Below are 27,899 nucleotides of genomic sequence, written 5' to 3' on the forward strand. Positions count from 1 at the left end.
TTTAAAATCTGATAAAAACAACAAACACTTTTGATATTTATGCGGCCTCCCTTTCCTCCATCTCTATAGCCTCCATCGACGTCGGAGACGCTCACCGCATACTCTTCTCACTTCGATAGATTCCGCCGTTTACTCTCGCGCCTACGCAAAAACTGTCATCCTTTATATCTCTGTGTCTTCTCACTCTGTAAGCTTCGGTTTCTAACCCGGACGTTAGTTACAGAAATCTAGGGTTTGTAACTTATCACGCTAGCTCGATCGTTAGGATGAATCTTTGTTCTTATAAATCTAGAGATTGCTGTATCCGGTTTATTGATGAATTCAAGCTGAATAAATAAACTAAGATGTGGATTTTGTTATGACCCAATGCAGTGAGAATGGCGAGCAATGATTTGAAGACATGGGTTTCGGATAAGCTGATGGTGCTGCTTGGCTATTCTCAAATAACTCTTGTTAACTATGTCATTGTAAAGGGTAAATTTGATGCTTTCAGTTTATGGAGCTTATGAAGCCACTTTCTTTTTGCTGCTATCTTGATAATTTACAAGTGGGGTTGTTGTTATCTTCGTGCAGCTAAACAATCGAAGTCACCAGCTGAACTTGTTGGAGTGTTGATGGATAACGGATTTGCTTCTTCTGGAGATACTCGTTCCTTTGCGGAAGAGATTTTTGCTAGAGTTCCTCATCAAACTGCTGCGGTGAATGTGAGTTCCTCTAAACTATTTGTTTTCCCTTTGAAGTAAAATGCGGTTTACTTTTTTTTTCTTTTTCTGAGAGAAGTGTGTATGGGATGTAAGCAAAGGCAGTTTTGGTTGGTTTTCTTGATTTTTTTTTCTGCTCCTCTGTCACTGTCAGCTTTACCAACAACGGGAAGCAGAGGCAGCAATGCTAGTGAGGAAGCAACAAACATATGCTCTTATAGATGATGATGATGATGATGAAGACGAAGTGGTTAAGGAGAAAAAACCTTCAGCTTCTGAATCTAAGAAGTCATCTAAGGGCAAGAAAAGGTTTAGAAAGAAAAGTGGGCAGTCAGATGACAGTGATGAAGAGGTGTAGTTTCTTTTCCCCATTGCCAAATTCCAGCCTTTTTTTCTTTCTTCATGGTAAGATTTAGCCTGGCGTCTCGTCTGATAAAGCTGTGAACAACGTTGTAGGTGCCTGTAAGAGAGGACAGTAGACACGTTCGAAGAAAGGTTTCTGAAGATGAGGATGATGGTTCTGAGGTATATCTGATAATCCCCGTAGCCTTTTGCTTTAGAAAGGGAGTAACTAGGATATTTACTATAGACAGGAGTGGATAACACCTGTGCTAATATAGTTTACTTTGTTCTTCTACACTTGGCACAGTCAGAAGAGGAAAGAGTGCGTGACCAAAAGGAGAAAGAAGAACTCGAGCAGCATATAAGAGATCGTGATACTGCACGGACACGAAAGGTATGTCTCAAAATTGCATTCTTGGTATGATTTCTGTTTTCTGCTCCGAGTAGGTCATATAGTTGTAGCGGGCCAGGGACTAAGTGTTGACGATGACTGTGTGCAAGTTCTTAATGAATGAGATTTCTTGTGATTCATAACAGGCAAATCTAGATTCATTTAAGGAAAATGAATTAAGCTATAAAGTACACATTCATATGTTATATTATATCCCTGGTAGAATGAGAAACATGTAGTTAGCATAGCTCACTTATCGGTGTACTCTGTTGATGTGAAAGTCAGTGACATGTTCTTTTCATTTGTTTAATGATCAGCTAACGGAGCAAAAGTTGTCAAAGAAAGAGCAAGGTACACTCTGTCATAATTTGTGCATTAACCGACATTTATATTTTTATTTTGCATTGTAATCTAGGCATAAGTCTTTTCAACTGACAATTTGTCTCATGTTGGATTTTTTATTTGAAAACAGAGGAGGCTCTTCGAAGAGCGAACGCTTTGGAGGAGGATGATTTAAACTCTTTAAGGTAATGAAACTTTTCTTTCTTATATGTGTTTTGATGATTGTTTTTTGACAAAGATAGAAGGTAATGAAGTATAGTTTCCAAGCATCACCTGTGTCTCGTATGTTTAATCCTGCCACTATTAGTTACCAATTATTGACTCTATCAACCATTAGCGTGTAATAACCATTGAAGTGTTTTCTAATGATACTGATAGAAATGATCTCTTTGAAGGCTATTTCGTGCTGTCCTTGCTCTTGATATCATTTGTTGGTTCTAATGCAGGAAAGTTTCAAGACAAGAATATTTGAGGAAGAGGGAACAGAAGAAACTGGAAGAACTAAGGTACATAACATGTAAATGTTTGCACCTTTTTGTTCTTAGTATTGCGATCTTCCCGTTAATTGGTTTCTACTTTTCCTCCTTTTCCATAGGGATGAGATAGAAGATGAACAATATCTTTTCGCAGATGAAAAGCTCACAGAAACAGAGCTTCGTGAGTTTAGGTAACTGCTACATCTTTCTTGCATCAGTGTTGTTGTTACCATTGCCAAAATCTGTCTGATGCAATGCGCTTGTTTTGACAAGGAAAATTGAAATTTCAGTTATGATTTATTCTTTTTTTTTTCTTGCAATTCTAAAAGCTATATGGTGGCATTCATATGTCACAAGGTATGTTTAGTTTTGGTTAGTTGAGCTTCGGTTGACATGTTTCTCTTTTATAGATACAAGAAAGAGCTTTATGATCTGGTGAAGAAAAGAACACAAGATGAAGATAACGTAGAGGAGGTAATGTTTGCATCTTGCTGGACTCTTCTTCCTCCTGGTTTTGTAAAATTTCTATATATCTAACCCATACTCTTCTTACTCCTCCTTCTCGGAGTTCAGTATAGAATTCCAGATGCTTATGATGATCAAGAGGGGGGTGTTGATCAGGAGAAGAGATTTGCTGTTGCTGTGCAACGATACAAGTGAGTTGACAAAGAGTGCTTTGCTAGAGATAGAACACATTCTAATCTGCATGCGCTTCCCATATCTAACTTTAGTATTTTTCAAAACCCTTTTGAGCATTCTTAATCATCTTTTTTTGTTTAGGGATCTGGATTCAAGGGAGAAGATGGATCCATTTGCAGAGCAAGAAGCTTGGGAGGACCATCAGATTGGTAATTCTGTTTTAAGTTTTAACTATATTTCAGCTGACCAGTCTTGTCTTTGCTTCCCACTGATTTAAGTGACACTGTTTATTATGCTGATTTAAATGTTATTTCTATGCAGGAAAAGCAAGACTAAAATTTGGCTCAAAGAACAAAAAAGCCTCAGACGATTATCAGTAAGACCTGTTACATATTTGTTGTTTTATTCTTACTCTGCTACGTTGGGGTTTGTTTTTTTCCTTTGAGGATACTCGTTGTTAGCTTTCTAATCATGGATTATTCCAATGATCTGTGGATTCTAAGTGTTTGCTTTTTGTAGGTTTGTGTTCGAGGACCAAATAAATTTTATAAAGGAATCTGTGATGGCTGGTGAAAATGTATTACCTATGAATATCTGTTAAACCTGATGAGACCTGGCATATGGGACTTGTAGCTTACTTTTTGTTTTTGCCATGCAGTATGAAGATGATATGCATCCTAAAGAAGCTCAAGATGCGGCTGAAAAAACAGCTTTAGAAGAACTTCAGGTGCTATACTTTTCTGTTTTTTCTTCCGATTGACTCTGTTTTCTCAAACTCGACCAACCAAATCTTCTTTTTAAGATGCAGTTCGGAATAAGTTCAGATTGTTTGTTATCTTTGAATTAATATCCGTAGCAAAAGAAAAAAAACTTATCCTGACATGTTCTAGCATCTGTTTATTTGTGATTCAGGAGGTCAGAAAAAGTCTGCCAATTTACGGGTATCGTGAGCAGTTGCTTCAGGCCGTGGAAGAGCATCAGGTGATACTAGCTCTCATGTCTTTGCCGTCGGTTTACATACTGCGACACTAGATTTTAAATGAACATGTTTACAGTTTTTAAGACATCGAATAACAGTTTTTACGAGAAGCTCATTTTAACAATCCCTATTGAAAGTGAAACAAGATCAATAGAGAACAAAACACTTATAAACTATAGCAAGCATCAAATTTCAGTGTCGTGTACAACGGAAAATGTGGATTGAAATTTTTGTTGTTAAATTGTGCATAACTTTTTTTAATATTTTGTTTTGTTATGGTTTCCTCTGCTACATGTAACTGAAATTTGAAACCTTCTTTCAACCTCTTTAAATTTTTTAGGTTCTTGTCATTGTGGGAGACACTGGTTCAGGAAAGACAACACAAATACCACAATATCTCCATGAAGCTGGTTACACAAAGCGCGGAAAGGTACAAACCTACTCCTTACCCGTAATTGTAGCATATAGTTAAACACTCATAATTCCTTCAAAGTGAACTGTTAATGTAAAATTCGTTAATAAAATGGCTTGTTAGTCCTTAGTTGACAGCTGTTAGCTTGTTGAGAATGAACTTACTTCGAAGTTGTTCGATTCCTTATAAAAGATCTAGTTTTGTTTATGACCTTGTGGTTGAGTAGGTTCAAAAGTATAGAGCGGCTGGCAAAGTAGCTACTTTCTCAAGTAAAGAACCATAATGATTTCCTATTATGTTTCAGGTTGGTTGTACACAGCCCCGAAGAGTTGCAGCTATGAGTGTTGCTGCCCGTGTTGCTCAAGAGATGGGTGTCAAACTTGGACATGAGGTATGCTTGCTTTTTCCCCCTTTGGCTGCCTGCTTGTAAGTTGATCGTTACACAACTGTGGGTTCAATCTTTGAATCTAAAATGTGGTTGGTGCTTGTCACAGGTTGGCTATTCCATTCGATTTGAGGATTGTACTTCAGATAAAACTGTTCTGAAGTATATGACTGATGGAATGCTTTTGCGTGAGCTGCTTGGGGAACCAGATCTGGCCAGCTACAGGTAATGGGCATTCTTTCTTTCACAATTCTAAAAATTACTTTTGAAAAATAAACGTTTTTGCTTACTGATTGCAAAACCTTTCAGTGTCGTTATTGTAGACGAGGCGCACGAAAGAACCTTGTCAACCGATATACTGTTTGGATTAGTTAAGGCAAGTGGATCTTCTTGCTTATGCAATCATGGTTAGATAGATCCTTGAATAAATTCTGATTGGGCTATTCCTTTATATGACAGGATATAGCGCGGTTTCGACCAGATTTGAAGTTGTTGATATCTAGTGCAACAATGGATGCAGAAAAGTTTTCTGATTATTTGATACAGCGCCGATTTTTAGTTTTCCAGGGAGAAGGTATCCAGTTGAAATTAACTTTACAAGTGCACCTGAAGCTGATTACATGGACGCAGCAATAGTTACTGTGCTTACTATCCATGTGAGGGAGCCGCTTGGAGATATATTGGTCTTCTTAACTGGTCAAGAGGAAATTGAAACCGCAGAAGAAATCTTGAAGCAAAGGATAAGAGGTTTGGGTACAAAGATCCGTGAATTAATCATATGCCCGATTTACGCAAACCTTCCAAGCGAACTCCAAGCGAAGATATTTGAGCCAACTCCAGAAGGTGCACGGAAAGTAGTCCTAGCGACAAACATTGCTGAAACATCATTGACGATTGATGGTATAAAGTATGTTGTTGATCCTGGATTTAGCAAGATGAAATCATATAACCCGAGAACAGGGATGGAGTCTTTGCTGATTACTCCTATCTCCAAGGCTTCAGCAACTCAACGTGCTGGTCGAGCTGGAAGAACAAGCGCAGGGAAGTGTTACCGTCTGTACACAGCGTTTAATTACAACAACGACTTGGAGGAAAACACGGTGCCAGAAGTACAGAGGACGAATCTTGCAAGTGTGGTACTTGCTTTAAAGAGTCTTGGAATTCATGATCTCATAAACTTTGATTTTATGGACCCTCCACCTGCTGAAGCACTTGTGAAGGCTTTAGAGCTTCTCTTCGCTCTAGGTGCTCTAAATAAGCTCGGTGAATTGACTAAAGCTGGTAGAAGGATGGCAGAGTTTCCCCTTGATCCGATGTTATCGAAGATGATTGTTGTTTCTGACAAGTACAAGTGCTCAGATGAGATAATATCAATTGCTGCTATGTTGTCAGTTGGAGGGTCTATCTTCTACCGTCCCAAGGACAAACAGGTTCACGCTGACAATGCAAGAATGAATTTTCACACTGGAAATGTCGGTGACCATATTGCTTTGCTAAAGGTTCTGAACCTTCTCTTTCTCTCCTCTTTTCCTTCCATTATCTTTGTATGTTTATCGTTTTTGTTGTTGCTTTGTGAAGGTTTACAGCTCATGGAAGGAAACAAACTACTCTACACAGTGGTGCTATGAGAACTACATTCAGGTACCGTGCTCTCTCTCTATGCTTATCATTGCATCGGATTACATGTGAATCCGTTTGAAATCTGTTTTGGGTTGCATGCATATATGTTCAGGTACGGAGCATGAAAAGAGCCAGAGATATCCGTGACCAGTTGGAAGGACTTCTCGAGAGAGTGGAGATAGAAATCAGCTCAAACATGAACGAATTGGATTCAGTTAGAAAGTCCATTGTAGCTGGTACTCTCACTTTCGTTTTTCTGTTGATTTTAAAATGTATTGTAATATACCTCTGCTAAAAATCCCCTTGATCAGGTTTCTTCCCGCACACTGCGAAGCTGCAGAAGAATGGATCATATCGAACTGTGAAGCATCCTCAGACAGTGCACATACATCCCAATTCAGGCTTATCTCAGGTCAATTAATTCTCACTATATATGAACCAAAAAAATATACGAGTACTGATAGAATCTAGAATCTTGAATATTGATGAGTTCTTCTCAATGCTTATTGTAGGTGTTGCCAAGATGGGTTGTATATCATGAACTAGTGCTCACCTCCAAGGAATATATGCGACAGGTAATTCTTATGTTTCATGATTGATGGGTTTAATCATATAATTGGATCTTTGTTTTCAATTGTTTCGGGTTCATTTGTTTGTATAATTAATACTCCCAAAATTGCAGGTAACGGAGTTGAAACCAGAGTGGTTGATTGAGTTAGCTCCTCACTACTACCAGCGCAAGGACGTTGAAGATGGTAAAAACCTTTTTATATTTCTCTGTAGTTGTTTGTAGAATTGAATCTAACGACAAAACCCATGTTAAAATAAAATTTCAGATGCATCAAAGAAAATGCCCAAAGGAGCTGGTAAAGCTGCGATCTAAGAAGTCAAGAGTGGAAACAGATGTGGGTGTATAGAAAACTTTGGCAGATTGCTAGAAGAGCTTTCTTTACCACTACATTTAACTTCTTTTTGGTGTTAGAAAATAATAACAATGTTTATGAATAGTCCAAATCAGTGACCACTTGATCTTCACTAACTCTTTCTTTTTCTTTTTTTTTTGAACAACCTTCACTAACTCTTTCTTGGCATCTCAAAACACGTGATACAATTCTCTACCTAATTTATCATATAAAGCAAACACTGGTCATCTACCCTATTTTGCAGTTCATCGGGCTCTCTTTTTCATTCCCTATTTGCTGCTAATACGAGTCTTATTTGCACTGTCGCACAGACGTATATTAAGATTCAGGAAATGCGTCGACGCATCACCTGATATGAAAAATCTGGGTCTTCTCTTTGAATCCTACTGGTACGGATAACTAGTAATAGAGATGTCACACGGGCCAGCTTTGTCCACGTATCCCCTCTACTGAGGCCTCAAATCTTACAGTGCGGCTGGCCCGCCACTTGTTGCGGTCACTAAGACATATGTATGATCGATTATATTCTTCAGACAGCGATATATATTTATATTAAATAGCCCACTAAGTTCCAGTATTAATACAATAGATAGGGGCGCGTACGATTCATCGAATATTTAGGTTTTGAAAATATTCATTGATTCAATTCGTTTCATCGAATAATTAATTATCCAATTTAAATTGATCCATAGTTACTTGTATATTTTGAAAATTTATATTTTCGATCAAATATCTGATTCGATTTGTGCAAATAAAATAAAAATAAATAAATAAAAAATCTAAAAAATATAAAATAATAATAGTTTTTGTTCAAAACAATAATGATTTTTAATTAAAAATAACAGTTATTTACTTTTCAAACTTTGATAGCTAAATTAATCAATTTAATAAATGATTTTTTTAGAAAACTTATATAGCATATAATAATTATATAACATAGGTATATAATGGATCGATTGGACCATATATTTATTTCTAAAAAAATAGTATTTGTGATTTGATTTGTTTTTTACGCATATTTGCATATGTTTTTTTTTTGCTTCGTAAAAATAGTCTTTTCGGTTTAACTGAAACAAATAAGAGTGATTTGGCCAATATTCATAAGAGCTAATGGAAAGAGAGAAATGTCAAGGCTTGTGTCTAATTGTCACATTGTATGGTAAACATGACTGAAATATACTATACTATAAACCATATAATATAGTCGAAGCACTTATATAAATATACATGGTGAAAAGAGAAACATGTTACAAACGTTAACAAAAACACCACACCAACAATAATATTATAGATTATACAATGTATAGGTTAGTCGAAGCAGAAACACACCAGAGCATTTACCAAATTTTTTATGCTACCAATCATAATAGAATGAAACAAAAAAAATACAATTTAGTTTATCTTCTTAAATCATTTTGTAATTGATAGCAGTAAAAGTGAATGTATAAAAATAAGAACGGTTTATGAAGAGATGTTGTTGCTACGTAAAGTAAAAAAGAAGAATATGTGGTGGGAGGAGGAAAAGAACCTACCGGACGTGGAAGAGATGGCAAGTGGTGACAATGGCCGAAGAGAAGATGGCGGCGGCTACAAAACAATCAGTAATAGTAATGGTGACAATAATAGGATCGAGGTGAATGAAGAAAAAAAAATGCGCGAGTTAGATATGATGTTGCACAATTTGGGATATAGAATAACCTCATTCGGAACAGAAGGTTAGTCGATACTATTCTATAAAAGTATGTATTATAGTATCTACTAAAGTAAACAAAACATCCTATCTACTTAATTCACTAGGGTACGTAAATGACGCCGCCAGAAGAAACACAAGAAACTACTTCGAACCATAAGGGGATCACAATTGTGGAATTTAGTATAGCAGACCCACATATATGTTGGGGTCGAAAACGGTTACGAAACAGTTAACATCCAAATCTCCGCAAAATACAAGTATGTCTCTCCGCAATAAATCATGCTCGGTCAAGAGAACATCACAACATATGTTCTCGAGATGAAGTTTCATTCGAATTCTATTTAGATCAAACATAAGCCGTCGGAAACGTACCCAAACCAGTTACGGATAGGTTCGAGTATGACAATCGGAACATGGACAAACCAAGCTCGGTCATTACGCAACTACCACACATGCACGCTATCCGGTCGCTTCGCTCGGTCGCTACGCAGCGACCGAGCTCGGCCAAGCTCGGTCGATGCGTACGTAGCGACCGAGCTTGGCTCCAGCGCGGTCGCTATGTAGCTACCGAGCGTCCGTCCCGCTCGGTTGCTACGTAGCGACATAGCGTCCGTTCCGCTCGGTCGCTACGTAGCGGCCGAGCTCGTAGCGACCGAGCTCTTCCGAAACGTCAATACGACACTAGTCCATGCATTCTCGTCTACCCTTCGATGCTATCTCCCGAAAACCGTAGCGAATTCATTTCATGTTTTCCGCCATTCTAAGTAATCAATCAAACTTTGCGGTAAAAACCGCGGAAAGTTCGTTATTTATCAAAAGAAGTCGTAATAAACGTTTCGAGTCGGAAGACGGCCCAAAGGGACCTAAGACACGACTCGAGGCCTAACTTACGATTTCTTAACCAACAGCCCGTAAGCCACATGACGGTTTACGCTTGGTTCGCAAGGAAAGATAAATGTCAAGCTTACGCGGATAAATACAGAATTTTGAAGATAATTACGAATATCAGAGAAAATGGAATATTTCCATTTTTATGCTATGACGGCTTAAGGGCAGAAGAGGAAAAGCGTAAACCGACATAGGAGCGAGTATATAAGGAGTCCTAGGCGAGAGGCATGGAGAATGACTTTTTCAGAGCAAACTTAGCACTTAGAGCGATTTAGGCATTTTTCTGTTTTTGTTATTCGAGCTACGACTCAATTAGGTTTTTGCCGTCTTAGGGTTTTAGAACTAGGAATCTCGCCGACAGCTCTCATAGCCCAGGCTTTTACCTTGTTGTAACTGTCAAACACAGATTCGAAATAAGATCTATTTTGCTCTCTTTTCGATTTCTTATTTTTCTCGTCTTAATTTCGTGTTCTGATTGCTTGGCGTGTGGTATTAACAGATCTCAGGGACCTCTGAGAAATTAGGATTCTCCTACTTTTCTTATTTAAACGGAAATCGATAATGCGAATTTCGGTTCCCACAATATACGCTAGTTGTTGCGTAAGCAGTTGAAAGTTATTCCATATCAAAGATAGTAGAATAGAAATGACACAACTAGTATATAATACAAGAATACATAAATAGTGAACAAGAAGATAGTACATAAAATGTTGATACAAATAACCAACTGACGGGACACAGCTGGTGTACAAATATGACTGAAAAAATATGGGATCCCATTAGCATAATTTGTCTTTAGCTGCGACTCAGCCAACTGCCCATGCTGAGCATCTGAAAGAGCTAATTTTATGATCTCTATCCATCCTAAATTGAAGTAATTGTTGATTATTTTTCGCCCGTCTGGTTGGTTCGTAACTAGCCAACTGCCCATGTTAAGCATATGTGCTTATAAAATAGAATAGAAGAAGAGAAGAAGATGAAATGATGAGTGCCGGCGATTTTTGTGGAAAAAACAATGCAATTTATCAAGTAGTGACAAAAAAATTAGGAGGTAGAGCAAGAGATACAATTTGTAAAAGAAGAGAAAGAGAAATGTATCATACTATACTGTAATTTCATCTTACTGTCAATGAAATTGTTGCTTGACCCTATAATTCTAGTCCTTTATGCTATAAAATCATCTAGGAATTACTTTGATTTCTTGACTTGTGCTCTGCAGTCGCTCATGCTGCTTTGAAAATGGAAGATACTTTGTAACCGTGACTTTGAAGAGCCAATTGATGTCGTTCTGAACAATCACTGAGTCAACCATTTTTCTTTCTAACACACAATCGTCTATTCACTTAGATTTTCTGTTTCGCATGCAACAGGTTCGTAAGTAAACACACTTTCTAACTGCCAGATTAAAAAGCGACTTTCAACCTTTCACACGCATATAAAGAATATTGTTAGAATAGTTCATAAAATTATAAAAAATATCGTAGCATATAAGTTGTAATGGTTATATAGTTAATTTTTTTTTTTGCTATGTACATGTCGTCTAATTCTCCAACAAATAACAAATTAAATAAAAAATTACGGATATTTTGCTGATTCTAACAGACACCCAAACCTTTTTTTTTTCATTTTAATTTTTAACACATTTCCTTCTGCGCAATGACTAATTCCAAATCCTTCTTACTCGCAGAGAAGGTTTGAGTCACGCTTTTTCTTGTCAACGTTTGAGTTACACTTTTATCCACGCCAACATTAAGATGAGGCTTTCGTTTTCTGCCATACGTCCTAAAGATAGCACACAAAAGTTAATAAAAATCCACTAAGAGAGCTCTCTCTTTACCATTTTCCCACTTTCCTTTGAGACAACAGAGCAAAATGGCACTGAGAATGTGGGCTTCCTCTACAGCAAACGCTCTCAAGCTCTCTTCTTCTGCCTCCAAATCTCACCTCCTTCCAGCTTTCTCCATCTCCAGATGCTTCTCCTCAGGTAAGCTAAAACTATATCATTTTTACACCACTTGTGTGTTGCATTGCTCTGTCTGAAAATTATTGGTGGTTGTTTTGGGTTTCAAGTGTTGGAAGGACTCAAGTATGCAACTTCACACGAGTGGGTGAAACATGATGGCTCGGTGGCTACCATTGGCATCACTGACCATGCCCAGGTAACAAAAACATAGCTCATCAGAACTAGCATAGATCAGTTTTATAAGTACTTGCCTGAAAACAGAAAAACTACATATGTTGATGTTGCGCAGGACCATTTAGGAGAAGTTGTGTTTGTGGAGCTGCCAGAAGAGAAAAGCGCAGTGAGCAAAGAAAAGAACTTTGGAGCTGTGGAGAGTGTGAAGGCCACAAGTGAGATTCTATCTCCAATCTCTGGTGAAGTCATTGAGGTTAACACAAAGCTAACCGATTCACCTGGTTTGGTAAGGTTTTTTTTTCAATTTGCAGCTAACTAAGTGTTTGCCGCGTACCAAAACTGATATGTTTGAGTTGCGTAGATCAACTCAAGCCCCTATGAAGATGGTTGGATGATAAAGGTGAAACCAAGCAACCCTGCAGAGTTGGAAACCTTGATGGGTCCAAAGGAATACACCAAGTTCTGCGAAGAGGAAGATGCTGCTCACTAGAGGGTTTCATCTGTCTATGTTTCGTACCCTATCTCTCTCAGCTTTGTATCTCTGTAATACTAATTTGGTTGAAAGATGATCATTCAAATAAGACTCAAGAGAGCTTTTAACTTTAAACAACACAAACAAGAAACATGAAAGAAAACGTTAAGATATCACAATGGTCTACTTTTTAGACCAAACCAAAGTTGTACGCATGGAAAAGGAACAGACTTTGATCTGTACAGTTACTTATATCAGACACCGTTGGGCAAGGTCGGAGAAACAGCAGGTACATCAGGTGAGGGGGACGGTGACTCGTCGTAGGAGATGGAGATCAGCTCAGATCTGAGCTTTTCCGCGACTTCAGAGTTCGTTTTGGTGACTCCGTTTGTGGTACTGACGACAGGTTTCACATCTGAGGGCGTTAGAGAGTCTTCAACCTCCTCTGGTGAAGTGTAGGAGATAGCAATTAGAGACTCACGAGCTTGTTCTTGAGAGATATCGTTACTGGGTTGTTCCATCAAACAATTAAATGCCTTTACAAGCTTCTGCATAGATGAACAAAACCCATCTTACATTTGTGTCTATATGAAAACACATGTCAATGTTACATTACAATTCAAAACGAATCCAAATCACAATGGTTCCCCAACAATAAACATAATGACCTTGTCAAAAAAAATATATATAATGACCAATTAAAATCTTAGAACAGAACACATGTTCAAATGTTAACAACCCAGAAACAAAACCCTGAAACTCCGTTGACCGAGTCAAAATTAAACCCTCAATATAGCCCAATTCTAATTCATTTTCGCTTTTTTTTTTCCCTTGCGATTTTCTCGAGAAATAGGATCAAAACATATTAAACTTAACTAATTATCCAATTCAGTAACAAAATCACAATCAAATCGCGTTTTTTTCTGCCTCCGACCAAATTTGTTCTTTTTTCTCTCAAATTTTCCGCAGCAAAAGATAAATTAAAGAAAAAAATGTGAGAAAAAAAAAATCGATGAAGCGGAGGAGGACGCACCTCGTTGATTCGGACGGCAATTGCAAACGGAAAGTTCAGAGACAAAAGGTTGGATAATTGCGTTTGATTTTTATTTATTGGCCAAAAACGATTATAATATTCTTTGCCAGCTCATTTACACGTCAACAAACTATAGTTTACCATCTCTCTTTTATTAATTATGACCCTTTTATTACCAACAACAATAATATATATTAAAATAAATCTTATATTTTTGTTAGATTTTGATAACTGAGTTTAATTTTTAAATAAGTGAGAAATTATAAATGGAAATAATATATGCTTTTTATTGGATACATTAGAACTTAATAGCAAGTAAATAAGTTTGAAAAGGCAGAATATCTACAAATAGGGTAAACATAACATATCAGTTATATTTTTCACAAAGTAAAGATACATGGATTTGAAAATATAATGTTCTGTACAAGTAAATTGGAAAATATGGGAAGAAGTCAATTGAAATGAATGTCGAGTATTAAGGCAAAATAAAAATAAAAAGGAGGATCGAATCGACACGAAAGGATGTCATCTAACGTTGTCTTCTAGCTTCTCCTTTGTAATGATGTGCCCCTGACCACTTGTGTCTCGTCACTCGTGTTTGAATCTTCCTCAGAAAGTGAGAAGTAACACGATGGAGGTGTTAGCTTTTCCAACCCATCTCAAGTTAAAACTATTCCATCCCTACTTTACTTCTTCTTCTAATATAAAAATTATTATATTCTCTTTTATTTTTCTATATACTTTATTAGCTGATATACAGTAAAACCTCTATAAATTAATATTCGATAAATTAATAATTTCTATAAATTAATAATTTTTGCCGGTCCCTACTTGGACCGGTTCAAAATTTGACATAAATCGATAAAATAATAAGATAACATTTTTAAAGAAAATTTTATATAAATATATGGTCCCATTAAAATAAAAGATATAAGTAAGAATCTATTATTATATTGTTTATTTTATATTCACAATGGAAATATCTTTATATTCTCTTAACACTTAATATATTTTTGATAAGATTCAGTAATATTATATCTAAAACCACATTTAAGTTCTATGCAATATATATTATATACACTAAATAATATAATAAAATTAATATAAATGTCAAATTTAAAAAATAACAATTAATGTCTATACACTAAAATTAATTATTTTTTATCTTAGAATAAATATATCTTAAAATAAGAAATCGAAATAAGGAAATTTTTGTAAATTAATATCTCTATAAATTAATAAAATTTCAAAGTCTCAACATTATTAATTTATAGAGGTTCTACTGTAGTAGATTCGTTAAAAATACACTTAGTAATACAAAATAGACTAGATATCACATTGTATAATCCTAGTTTGAAATATATTCCAACTAATGTCACGGCTAGACTGATTGTCCATTACGTTCTACCATGTTAACCCTATAAGCCGAAGTCCATGTTTAAACTAGCTAAATAGTGATAATTTAGTTCATAGGGAGAATTTAACCCAGAACCAACGTGGATAAACACTGAGCCCTAAATGATTACCAGTACACTATTACCATTTGGTTACTGTTCTCTATTTTATATAGGCATAATAAGTGTTCCTTTATATTTTGCTATATATTTGGAGATTACAGGTCTAACCGGTAACTATCAAAGGAACATAAGGTATGAATAGGAAAATAATGGACATGAATAAAATTATAGGAATGATTATTCCTATTCAAGTTCAGTAAGGAACAAATATGTTTTATATTTCTTTACAATTAAAGGAATGAGAAAGAATATAAAGGAAAAACCATTCCTTATAAATGGTGAAATTTTATAGGAATATTAAGGAATACATTATTCCTCGTCATTCTTTTGTCACCACCAATTAGACCTACTTATTTAGATAAATACATTAAAGCAAATCTTTATTATAGTTCCTCTATTTATACAAAATAGCAAAAAATAGCAAAATATTTTAGAGATGGTTTACCAAATAAAAAGAAAATTAAATAATGAAATGGTCATCTTTTTACTTATCTTCGTTGTGATTGTCGTTAATTAGAGTAAAACTGTGAAAATAAAATTATGAAAAGGGTGGAAAAATAAAAATGAAAACTAGAGTGAGGTGAATAAACATTATCCTGATTAAAAGTAGATCATTATCCTAATTTTGCTCTACTTTTATTCTTTCCTAAGTTGTCCTAAGCGAGGTGAATAAACTTTTATTCTCATTGTGTATGAAATGTTTCATGGGTTGAGGACAAACAAGTCATGCCAAAACAAATTCATGACAACCAAAACGGATATGAATAAAGCGTATGATAGGGTGGAGAGAAATTCATCAAGGAACTATTTCACAAAATGGGGTTTGATACGTACTGAATCCAGATAATGATGAAATGTATATCTTCGGTACAATATCAAATTTCTTTTGAATGGTCACCCAAGAGGGCACATCATCCCTTAGAGGGGCTTGCGTTAGGGTGATCCACTATCTCCATAGCTATTCATCATGTGTATGGAAGACCTAATCACAAATATCAAGAATGCCGAGAGGGAGAAGCAATTGACAGGAATGAAGATCGCAAGACCATGCCCGTCGATATCTCATATGCTGTTCACAGATGACAACCTTTTTTTTGTAAGGCAAAAAAGGAAGAATGTCTTACCATTCTGAGGATCTTGAAGGAATATGAGGCGGTAACTGGTAAAATATTTTTTTTTTTCAAAAATCCTCTATTCAATTTGGTGTTAAGCCAGGCAAGAGCTCCATGACATTTTAGGAATTCAAAACATACGAGGAATGAGATTGTATCTAGGAATTCCATATTAGATTGGGTGGGTCAAAGATTCAAATATTTAGTTTTGTACAAGACCGGCTGTATAACATGGTTAATGGTTGGACATTTAAGTTTTTTTTTACAAAGGAAAGCAAGTAAGTAATCATCAAATCAGTGGTTACTGCTATACCAAATCATGTTATGTCCTGTTATCGGTTACCTAAAGATGTAACAAAAAAAATTAACTTGTTCAGTGGCACAATTTTGGTTGGGATCAGGAGGAAACTCAAGGGCAATGCATTGGAAATCATGGGACATACTATGTCATCCTAAGGATGAAGGGGGTTTGAGTTTTAAGGATATCACAAATTTTAATACAGCAATGTTGGGAAAAAATTCTAGCGCTTAACTGAGAAGCCACATTCTTTATTCTCTCGTGTCTTTAAAGGACGGTATTTCAGGAACGCATCACCCCTGGAACCGATTAGATCATATACTCCCCGTCGTATATATGTCATAGTATTGTCTCTGCTAGATCTCTGGTTAACAAATGACTAATCAAAATGGTGGAAACATGATCATCTATCTTAGTGTGGAATGATCTTTAGCTCCCAACCAACCGCCTGAGACCAGCAAATAGTAATAATTTTGTTCATAACCCTGATCTTGCAGTAGATTCACTCATCAACACAACATCACGTACATGGAACTCACAGGTTATTCGAGATTTGGTAGACTTGCAGGATCCGAAGATTATAGAGAGCATACCTTTGAGCATGACGCATATGGTCGACAAAGATGGATGACATTTCACAAAAAATGGGAAATACACGGTGAAATATGGTTATCAAATGGAAAGAGTATATCCAGACAGAGAAGAAATATTATAAGTATTGATATATAGTGTTTTTGTACACCATTGTATATATGCTTTTTAACTTGTTTTCAATGTTTTAACGAGTTAGTCCAGTCCTTTTAGAGTCATTTCAGGTCTGGAGTATACTGAAGAGCTGAAGGAAGAAGCGTGAGGAAAGGAGCGAGAATTGGAGTCTTTCCCCGCGGAACAATCAAGCGGTGCAGTCTGACGGTTGATCCCATAAGGAGCAGCCATGCGATTGTTCCCGATATTTATGGAAGTTTCCATATCTTTCAAAGATATTCCCTAATCACATATTCTCTCCTCTGATGTCGATGGCACCTCCATATAAAAAGCCATCCTTATCTTTATTTTGTTTTTATGCTAGTTTTGCAAGAAGACTAAGACATATTATTGGATTTTGCTATTGTAAGGGAGACGGCTCCTCTTCTTCACCAAGAAGATTATCCTGAACCCTATTGATTTCTCTTCAGATTTATATGCAGTATTATTCAGTTATTATGTCTGGTTCATCTTGTATTATGGCTGAGTAGTCGCCTAGCTCATCTAGGGTTCATCTTGACTAAGACGGCCGATAGTCATAGAAAACGATTCACCTCTTTTAGGTTTCAGTGATACGATGAATGTTTGACACATAACCAGTGCGGAGTCGGTTGCGGGATGATTGCCTGCTCTGATGTGACCGAGGGTAACGAAAGGCAGAAGCCAGCAAGCCGCATGGCTAAAAAAAGAGATCTATTAGATCGTAATGCGAAGAGATAAAGTTTAGATTGATCATCCAAAGTCAGATCTTACAGCTTTGTATTTGCTATACGAAAAATACTTTCTTCGTAAAACATGTTATGTTTACTTTTGAAAGTTTCTTCGTATGACTTGATCTGATTGTACGAAGGAGTTTTCGCGTAAGTAATGGGCGACCGTTTTTACGAAGGTTGTAAATCGGTGATATGTATACACGTGTCAAAGTAGCGTTGTTCTACGGGTTTTACGAGAAATGTTTATGCTTTGATGTTGATCTTTGGTGAAAGTTTCTTGGTGTTCACTACAAGAAAACACAAGTTTTACGAGGGCAGTTTTCCTCGTGACTTCGTCGTAAAAGCAGTGTTACGAGGAATTAGCGAGGAAACCCGTTTCGTCGTTATACGTTTGTCGTAACGCATATATCCTCGCTAATTCGTCGTAACATAGCGAGGAAATAATTTTGTCGTAAAAGCGAAGAGGAATATTTCTTCGTAAAGACCACGTAAAGCTTTCACGTAAGGACGTCGCTAAGTTTCCTCGTAAATACCACGAAAGACTTTCCTCGTAAAATCCACGTAAATAAATACTCGTAAAGTAAACGTAAATACCTTGATAGATTTCCTCGTAAAGTATACGTAAATACCTTGATAGCTTTCCACGTTATTTCCTTGTAAACACTTCCTCGTAAAAACCACGTTAAACTTCCACGTAAAGAAGCCGCAAAATTAGCTACGAATTTACTTCGTTTCGTTATTTTACAGAAATATAAAAAATTATAATTAAAAAAAATAATTTAAATAATTTAAATTATTAATAAAATTAAAATTCTAAAAAAATCAAAACCAAAATATTTTATATATAAATAAGTTTTGAATTCATAATACAAGAACCGAAATTAAAAAGAACTAAGGGTCGTTAATCGCCTGGTAGAATTCATCACTCCTCGCCATTACATCCGCCTCGGCATGTGAGTCGTCGGTTGGTGACTCGCCTGGGATAGGATTTTGTTGTCGCATGGTCCTCAACAAAGTCTCCCATTCCGGATTTGTGGCCGCTACAACGTCCAAGAAGCCCTCGAGTCCACCCACACGAGCTATGAACGCAGATAGCGTCGAGCTCAACTCGTGAAGCAGCTCAGTAGACTCTCTACGCAGCTCTTCGGACTCCCTACGCAGCTGAGAGACTTCATCATCCCGTCGCTGAACATAAGACGATTGTCGCTCTCGAAATATCGTTGACGGAACCAATCCCCAACGTCCGGTCCTTTTTTTTAGGGACAACCTTAAAAACAAAAAATAAATTTTGTTAGTAAAAATTTAAAGTTAAATTAAATGAATAATTAAAAAATTAAAATTTTAGAAAATTTATCTCCTCGTAAAGCTTATCCACTTCAGGTGTGGATAAGGTGACGGGTAATCCATCGGTGGACTGCTGGGTCAGCTGGGTCTGGCGTTCTTCAACCCGAGCAGCCAAATCGTTGTAGATTTGCTCGGACTTGCCATCTATAAATCGGCCCGCCTTGTTTTAAGAGACGGGAATTCTCCCGTCTCTTTGGCCTAAAAAACATTTAAGAAAGTTGTTAGAATATATATAAAAATATACTAAAAATTTAATATAATTAAATATTTAATTACCATTTCCAAACGGACACCGGCGTGGGGTTTTTGGCCCGTAGTGTGAAGCATCGGCCCGTTTCCGTGCTCATCGACTGTGTTATGGGAGTTAGAGCAAGACTGGGCGATTCTAATGGAATCAGGAAAACGCCAATATCGGATGAGGCCATCCCAGACATCCGTGGTGAGCTCAGCGGGTTTGCCACGCTCATACCCCTTCACGATCCAGTCACCCTTCCAGTTGGAGACCGTGTCCAACAAGCGAACTTTCGCCTTCGCGATAAACTTCTTCCTCACCCTCTCAGTGATCCCCAAGGCCCAATTATATTTTTGCTGTTGGAAAAAATAATTTATAATTAGTTTTTCAGAAAAAAATATATATATAAATAATGAAAAAATGTAAAGATATATAATTAATTAATAGAAACTTACAGCATAAATTTTGAACCACGTCTTTCTGACGTAGTGAGGCGTCTTTTTCCAGTTCGGATGTGCCGTGGAAAAGTAACCTTTTATCGTGTCGGTTACGTCCGATGCAAGACATCCGTCAATCCCAAACCTGAAAAATACAAATTTAAAATATAAATTATTTTTTTATGTTATAAAAGAATTTAAAAAGAATAAAAAAATAATGAAACATACCACAAAGTTCCGTCCGGTCGGTCGGGGTCGATGACTGGTAAACCTTCTCTGCCTGGCAGACGGAGAATGTCCTCTACGGTGTACTGCGAGTAAGGAGCACTCGGAGGCACCATCAAATCGGGATGAATCTCGGCGGGCATCGAAGGTGCCATCGGAGGAGGCACAGGAGGAGGAGCCATCGGGGGAGGCACGTGAGGAACCGATGGTGCACTAGAAGAAGGAGATCCAAAGACTCTCAAAGTGTACTGAGTCTCGGGGACAGTCTCCTGACCCGAAGAACCGGGAGCTGAAGAAGACGACGGGTCTAAACGACTACCTGGCTCACCGAACATCTCTCTGTAATGGGCAGTAAGTCTACCTTTTCGAACCTGAGAAAAAAATTTAAGTTTTTAAATTTTCGTGAACAATATACTTCCCAACATTATCCACCTCATCAACACTAAATAACATAAGATCCGTAAACCTATCTAAATTCCCTATACTAACCACCTAATCTATCCTAAACTAATCAAACTAGAGAGGAATTAGAGAGACTTACCATTGCTGCAAAATAGGGAGGAAGTGGAGAGGAAAGAAAGAGCGAGCTCGCTCGGGGATATATATAAGATTACTTGTCCTCGTCATTTCCTCGTAAAGCTACGAGGAATTACAGAGGCCCGCGTTTTCATTTACGAGGAAATAGCGACGAATTACAAAGGTCCGCGTTTTGGTTAACGACGTTTTTACGACGAGTATGTTTACGTGGAATTAACGAGCACACGTGTTACGAGGAATTAGCGAGCTTATATTTTCTATAAATACCCACAACTTTCATTCTCAAACCATACACAAACTCACAAAACACACCCTATCTCAAATCACACACCTCACCAAAATGTTTTTCAAATTAGAAATATTTGGAAAAAAAAAAGAGAAGAAGATTTTGGAATTTATGTGGACGAGACGTAAGTCTCGCCACATATAATTCCAGTATCTTTCTTTTTTTCTTTTTTTACTAGTTTTTATACTATGAGGAAGTAGCAAGTCCCGCTTTTCACCAATTTAGAAAATTTGGAAAAAAAAAGAGGAGGAGAAGATATTGGAACTCATGTGGTCGAGAGTTACGTAAGTCTCGCCAAATGTGATTCAAGTATCTTTCCTCTCTTCTTTTTTTTTTAGTTTTTTTTTAATATTTTCGTCGTAATATACTCGTTTACGACGATTTTGGCTTACGTGGAATTAGCGTGCCCCGCTTTCTTTATTTTTTTAATTTCGTCGTAAACTCCTCGTGGCCTTACGACAACCTTACGACGATTTTGGCTTACGTGGAATTAGCGTGCCCCGCTTTCTTTATTTATTTTTTTAATTTCGTCGTAAACTCCTCGTGGCGTTACGACAACCTTACGACGATTTTGGCTTACGTGGAATTAGCGAGCCCCGCGTTATTTATTTTACTTTTCGTCGTAAGTTCCACGCTATGTTACGAGGAATTAACGAGTACTACGTTTAAATCCCTAAAATCCGAAACCCCAAACCCCATCTTTCTTATCTTCTACTTCATATATTCCAAACCCCAAACCCATCTACCCTTGAACCTCAATCTATTCTTTCACCTCAAACCTTATTTATAATATATTCCAAACCCCAAACCACAAGTCCTTATTCATAATTAAAATAAACTTTCACATTACCTTATTCATAAATCAAACTCCCACATTATCTTATTCATAAGACAAACTACATAAAATCAAATACATCAATCGGATACATCAACATTCTCGTCATCACTAGAAACATCATCATTTTCATTAAACTCGTCTTCAACAGCTTCGTCTGTGGCATCGTCGGTAAGATCTTCATACTCGTGATTATGCGGATCATGAGAAGGATGTCATCAATTTCTTGTTCAGGTTCCTCGACTTCATTTATCTGTTCTTCTTGCAATGGTGGTTCTTCTCCACTGATAATTCGTCCTCGAGGTGTAACTTTGATCACAGCTAACCAATTTATACCCGAATCTCTCATCCGAGGGTATGGAAGGAAGCTAACTTGGTCTGCTTGTGAAGCTAAGATGAAAGGCTCAAATTTGTTGTACCGTCGTCCACCGTTGACATCAACTACACCGAATTTGTTAGACCGAACACCTCTGTTGACGACGGGGTCGAACCATTCACATTTGAAGAGGACGCATTTCAGCTTCAGTATCCCTGGAAATTCGACTTCAGTAATCTCCGTCAAGATCCCGTAGAAATCTGTTTTCCCTTTCACACATATTCCATAGTTACTGGTCGCCCGCTGTCTACCATACTCATATGTGTGAAAAGTATAGCCTCGCGTGAAATACATCTGTGATGTGGTGACCTTTACAAGTGGAGATTGAATTACTTCGTGTAACCATTTAGGATAATCTGCATCGTCGTCATAATCAACCTACAAAAGTAAAGATAATGTTTAAATACCGATCATGTACGAAAAAAGAGTTTGAGATAATACCTGATTTCGCAACCACTTTATGAAGTGTTGATCTTTCCTTTTGTCTACGTCACTTGTGGATATACCAGGAAATGTTTCTTCGACTTGAGAAACAAATAGGCTGTAAAATCACATTTTATAATAGGAATGAATCTCTCCCAATTATATAATTAATACTTAATTAGATGTGTTTCGAAGTGTCCATATATATGCTACCTTTCAAAATAACGCATCAATGGATCCTCGCAATTGAGTAGAATATAGGTGTGTGCACTATGAGCGTCTTGTTCACTCGACCACCAAACCTCTTTAGACTTCCCACCGAGTCGTCCAATCTGGCTAAAGATGTCTGGAACACCAGCAACTGCATATGTTGGCGCAACACCACCATCATCATATCTTCTTGGAGCTCTTCTCCGGGTACGTACTTTTGACACAAAGTAGTACGATGTGAAGTGAGAAACTTCTTCCGTCAAAATTCCAGCAATTATAGAACCTTCAACTTTGGCGAGGTTCTTTGCTTTTCCCTTCAAATATTTCATGGCTCGCTCATACTGATACATCCATCCGTAATGTACAGGTCCACGAAGCAATGCCTCATATGGAAGGTGGACAGCTAGATGCTCCATGACGTCAAAAAAACCGGGAGGAAATATCTTCTCCAGGTTGCACAATAAGATGGGAATGTTCTCCTGAAGCTGTTCCAACACTTCTTCTTTAAGAGTGCGTGTGCTCAGATCCCTGAAAAATGCTCCTATGCCTTTTATATTTCAAAAACAATTAAACACATTGTTAGTCATATATTATTTTACAAATTAGACCGTTATAAAATTATTGTGATATAATACACTACGTACCTGCAAGTGCTTCATGTACGTTTGTTGGAAGTAGCTCCGCAAATGCAAATGGCAGTAGTCGTTGCATAAAGACATGACAATCATGACTCTTCATCCCGGAGAACTTTTGACCCTTTTCAACACATCTAGAGAGATTTGAAACATACCCATCGGGGAACTTCACTTCTGATGCCACCTAGTTGAACAACACCAACTTTTTTTCTGAAGACAGTCCGAATATCGGAACGGGAACTTGTCCATTGCTTTTAATATGTAACTCGCTTTTTGTGCAAATATCCGGCAAGTCCAACCTCGATTTTACGTTGTCTTTTGTGTTTCCTGGGACATTCAATATTGTATTCATGATGTTCTCAAAGAAATTCTTCTCTATATGCATCACATCGAGGTTGTGGCGCAGAAGAAGATCCTTCCAATATGGCAACTCCCAAAATATACTCTTCTTGTGCCAGTTGTGATGAACACCGTAAGAATCAGGCATATTACGAGGGACATGCCAATTACCACCCCAACGAACTGTTTCGTTAGCTCCATAGTAGTCGATTTGCGCTTCAATTTGTTCTCCAGTTAGATATGGTGGAGGAGTGTCTCTCACAACCCTTTTGTGCCTAAACAAATTCTTGTTTCTTCGGTAAGGATGGCCAATGGGAAGAAATCGACGATGACAATCAAACCAACTTGTCTTCCTACCATTCTTCAGTTGAAACGCATCTGTCGTTCCATTACAATATGGACAAGCTAATCTCCCATGTGTAGTCCATCCAGACAACATCCCATAGGCAGGAAAGTCACTTATGGTCCACAAAAGCATAGCTCGCATCGTAAAATTCGTCTTCGTTGAACAGTCGTACGTCCTCACCCCTGTTGACCACAAATCCTTCAACTCTTTTATCAGTGGTTGTAGGAAAACATCCAGGGACCTTTTTGGATGGTTCGGACCAGGTATCAATATGGTCAAGAATAGCAACTCCCGTTGCATGCACATCTCCGGTGGCAGGTTGTATGGCGTAAGAAAGACTGGCCACAATGAATATTGTCTCCCTGACATTCCGAACGGACTAAATCCATCTGTGCATAATCCGAGATACACATTCCGGCTATTGCTAGCAAAATCCGGATGTACTTTGTTGAAATGTTTCCAGGCTCTTGCATCTGATGGATGAGTCATCTCACCATCCGTCTGAGTATGCTCGGCATGCCATCTCATCTTTCCAGCAGTCTGCTCTGATTGATACAATCTTTTCAATCTGTCTGTAATTGGTAGGTACCACATCCTTTGGTACGGTACCCTATTACGTCCCCGTCCTTGCGGCTTGAATCGTGGCTTCTTGCAGAATCGACATTCTTCTAGCTTCTCATCATCTCCCCAATAGATCATGCAGTTGTCGATGCAGACATCTATCATCTCCGAAGGCAACCCAAGACTATAAACCAATTTCTGAATCTCATAATAAGAATCAGCAGACACATTGTCTTCCGGCAAATACTCTTTAAACAAGTCCGCCCATTCGTTCATGCAACTTTCAGGTAGATTGTGATCAGTTTTAATATTCATCAGTCTAGCAGCCAACGACAATTTAGAGAGACCTTCTCTACAACCACTGTAAAGTGGTTGATTCGCCGCGTTTAACATTCCGTAAAACTTTTTTGCATCTATATTAGGTTCTTCATCTTCATCATGAGCTACAAATGCATCAGCTACCATATCATGAACCCTATCATAATCTACCATCTCCTCCTGATGGTAACTATGTTCATTATGCAAATTGGTTCTTCCTGAAAATTGCTATTACTACTACTAGCTTCATTCTGATCATAATTAAAACCATCCCCATGTTGAAACCAGATATAGTAATTTGGCGTGAAACCTCTATTTATTAAATGCTTCCAAACATTTTCACGGTTTGCCAATTTCGAATTGTTGCATTTCCGACAAGGACAGAACATCTTACCACTTTCTTGGGCGAGCGGTGTTGAATCTGCTTGGTGCATAAATGTCTCCAGCCCCGCAAGGTATTCTTTCGTCACTCTCCCGTTAGCATCTCTATGCATATACATCCAATTCCGCAACTCGTAAATAGTCCCAGAGCCAGCCATTTTTTTTTTCTTTCACGTTTTTTGTTGTTGGTGTGTTTAAAATGATGTTCAAACATCCATATTTATAGGAAACTTCGAATCTGGTAGTTGTAATTTTCCTATGAAATTACGACGAAAATTAATTGGATGGCCAAAAAAAAAACGTGAGCCACCTACCAAGTTGGTGGATTCAAAATTTTCTCGTTAAGTACACGTAAAATATTTTGTCGTAAAGAACTCGCAAACTTTACGTCGTATTTATGAGGAAATAGTGTTTCCTCGTAAAAGCCACGTCAATTTACATTGTCTTTACGACAAATATGTTTTGTCGTGACCTTACGACGAAATAACGATGCTTTTCTTCTTCCACGTACTTTCCTCGCAAAATCAACGTACTTTTACGAGGATTGTTTTTCCTCGTTAAATCTCCTCGTTAAGCTTACGTTTTCTTGTAGTGATTACTCATGGAGTGTTACTGAAGTTTATTTCGCCACGATCTAGTCGCATAACGTTTTTCATAGGCTTTTGAGAGGATTCTCATGACATATTCGTTTCTGGAACGAATTTGTCAACCAGCGGTAGATCTAGCCAATGATCGGGAAGAAAGTGTTCCCACTAATGTGCTTGCTGCTTCTTTTATTCTATAGTTTTCTCCGTCCCAAATGTTTTCGATGCTTTTCCGTGACTCACTTGGTTTAAAGGAAACCGAAAGAAATGCGCTTGAAGATTTCTTGCAATTTTTTTAATACGAAACTGGCTTTATAAAGCCGGAAAGGGCTTCAAGACTTTGGCTAATCGTCAAGTTTCAGTTTGACATTGGTACAAATGTTTTGTACGCCTGATTGCGACAAGAAATGCTGTATAGTCTTTGAGATAATATTCATGATCGTCTGGATATGTTGCTGGCGTTTAGACAAATTTTAGTTTGTTGTTTGCCTTTTTGAGACCATTTGCTTTGACGAAAGCGTTTTCTTGACGATTTGTAAAAGTTTTTGAAGTTTGAGAGTATAGGAGTATAGAATACGTACCTACTCCCCTTTTTTTTTCTTTTTTACGAAAGAAAACGGTTGAAATGATACTTTGAAGGTTTGTGTACATTTCTTCTTATGAGAATTGGAATGATCGACAATCCGGGTCGATTTAAAGACTACGCTGGGATTGTGATTTGGTTGTTGACAAGTTGAGCCGGTTTTAAGAAATTCGCTAGAAACGAATCGGTTTTAAGACGAAGTTTGTGTCTCTAGTTCTTTCTTTCTTTAGGATGTGATCTGAATATGCGTGGCGATCGTTTCTCGATTTTCAGAGAGTTTAGATCGGTTTGCAAGATCTACCTGAACAAGCATGGAACAATATACCAAGACAGAAAAAAAACGCCTAAGACAGTTCACTAGACTATCTCTCTAGGTTTTAAGTTCCCTAAAATTCTATGGCAGTCCCAAAAGTATTTTTATTTCTTAGTACCTTCCTACAAAAATTCCAAGTCTGATTTCAAAAGATATCAAGTCGTACATACCTTGGTTCTCTCAAAGATTCGGGTTTACCTCTTCTCCGTTTTGCTTGCTCATTTGCCCGTACTCTTTTCGTGTCTGTCTGCCCATTTCGAATAGAATAGTGATTCTTCCTGGATTTCTCTGATCTCCTGGCCACGTTTAGGCTGATGCCAGTCTTGCAGTTTTCGTGATCCATGTTCCAGTCTTAGTATCATTGGATTTACGAAATGAATAAGCATCTCGCCGAAACGTTTTTAGCGTTTAGGAATAGCCAGGAACGATCAAGAGATGCCGAGGATGATCAGGAAGACTCGCCGGGAGATTAGATTTTGACAATAGATCAAGGCAGGAGAGGAAGGATTGTGAGCCCTTGGAGAGAGGTGGATGGGCGAATTTTTGATTTTCGTATTTCTCTCCATCTCTTTTCTTATCCGAGAGTCTTTTTCTACGATCGTTTTTAGATTTTCGAAGGTTGTTAAGTAGTTTTGAGTTTTATTTACGAGAGTCGTTTCGTAAACGTTGTCAAACTTATTCCACGAAAATTGTATCATAAAATATGAACATGTTTAACTCTACGAACTATGTCTCGTAAAATAATGCCGAGTTTAATTTTACGAAAGCTACTTCGTCAAATGTTGCCAACTTTAGTTTTACCAAAGTTTTTCTGAAAATAATATCGAGTTTTAATTTTACGAAAGTTATTTCATAAAATGTTATCGATTTTAATTTTACGAAAATTATTTCGTAAAATGTTGTCGAGCTTAATTCTTGCAAAGGTTATTTTGCATGATGTTGTCGAGCATAATTTTAGGAGATTTGTTCCGTAAATAAGTTTTCAAGTTTTGTATGTACGAGAGCCATGACAAGGTTAATTATTGCAACCAAACTTAATAATAAGTTTTTCTGTTATCTGTGTAATTTATCCGTGGAAGTTTCGAATATTTTTTCCGAAGTAAGATTTAAGTAACAA

The 27,899-nt window shown here is 37.3% G+C and overlaps 3 protein-coding genes across 3 annotated transcripts; 2 read left to right on the top strand and 1 right to left on the bottom strand.

Moving 5' to 3' along the window:
• Positions 1–14: 14 nt before the first annotated feature.
• Positions 15–7,367, top strand: LOC106445608 (pre-mRNA-splicing factor ATP-dependent RNA helicase DEAH1). The gene is given in 29 exon segments (XM_048779197.1): positions 15–187; positions 373–474; positions 574–704; positions 856–1,053; positions 1,158–1,226; positions 1,351–1,437; positions 1,752–1,785; positions 1,907–1,961; positions 2,223–2,282; positions 2,372–2,443; positions 2,663–2,726; positions 2,826–2,908; positions 3,033–3,100; positions 3,213–3,267; positions 3,411–3,468; positions 3,550–3,618; positions 3,804–3,872; positions 4,211–4,300; positions 4,587–4,673; positions 4,777–4,892; positions 4,977–5,043; positions 5,127–5,202; positions 5,205–6,166; positions 6,246–6,308; positions 6,400–6,523; positions 6,599–6,699; positions 6,800–6,862; positions 6,970–7,042; positions 7,124–7,367. Coding segments are annotated over 28 exon segments (3,138 nt in total). The 5' UTR covers positions 15–187; positions 373–377; the 3' UTR covers positions 7,171–7,367.
• A 4,164-nt stretch (positions 7,368–11,531) lies between these two features.
• LOC125608734 (glycine cleavage system H protein 3, mitochondrial-like) lies at positions 11,532–12,535 on the top strand. Its single transcript, XM_048779198.1, has 4 exons — positions 11,532–11,775; positions 11,862–11,950; positions 12,044–12,214; positions 12,290–12,535. The coding sequence occupies exons 1-4, from the start codon at positions 11,664–11,666 to the stop codon at positions 12,416–12,418; spliced, it is 501 nt and encodes a 166-aa protein (XP_048635155.1). The 5' UTR covers positions 11,532–11,663; the 3' UTR covers positions 12,419–12,535.
• Positions 12,501–13,582, bottom strand: LOC125608735. The gene is made up of 2 exons (XM_048779199.1): positions 13,434–13,582; positions 12,501–12,948 (listed from the first exon to the last, which is right to left on the bottom strand). The coding sequence occupies exon 2, from the start codon at positions 12,919–12,921 to the stop codon at positions 12,655–12,657; it is 267 nt and encodes an 88-aa protein (XP_048635156.1). The 5' UTR covers positions 12,922–12,948; positions 13,434–13,582; the 3' UTR covers positions 12,501–12,654.
• Positions 13,583–27,899: the final 14,317 nt, after the last annotated feature.

Source organism: Brassica napus, chromosome A5 (genome assembly GCF_020379485.1).
Source record: "Brassica napus cultivar Da-Ae chromosome A5, Da-Ae, whole genome shotgun sequence".
Classification (NCBI taxonomy): Eukaryota; Viridiplantae; Streptophyta; class Magnoliopsida; order Brassicales; family Brassicaceae; genus Brassica; species Brassica napus.

Excerpts from the sequence above, each read along its gene's own strand:
- LOC125608734 (XM_048779198.1), top strand. The coding sequence starts at position 11,664 with ATGGCACTGAGAATGTGGGCTTCCTCTACAGCAAACGCTCTCAAGCTC. Across the intron at positions 11,776-11,861 it reads CTCCAGATGCTTCTCCTCAG|TGTTGGAAGGACTCAAGTAT; the intron begins GTAAGCTAAAAC and ends TTGGGTTTCAAG. Across the intron at positions 12,215-12,289 it reads TAACCGATTCACCTGGTTTG|ATCAACTCAAGCCCCTATGA; the intron begins GTAAGGTTTTTT and ends TGAGTTGCGTAG.
- LOC125608735 (XM_048779199.1), bottom strand. The coding sequence starts at position 12,921 with ATGGAACAACCCAGTAACGATATCTCTCAAGAACAAGCTCGTGAGTCT.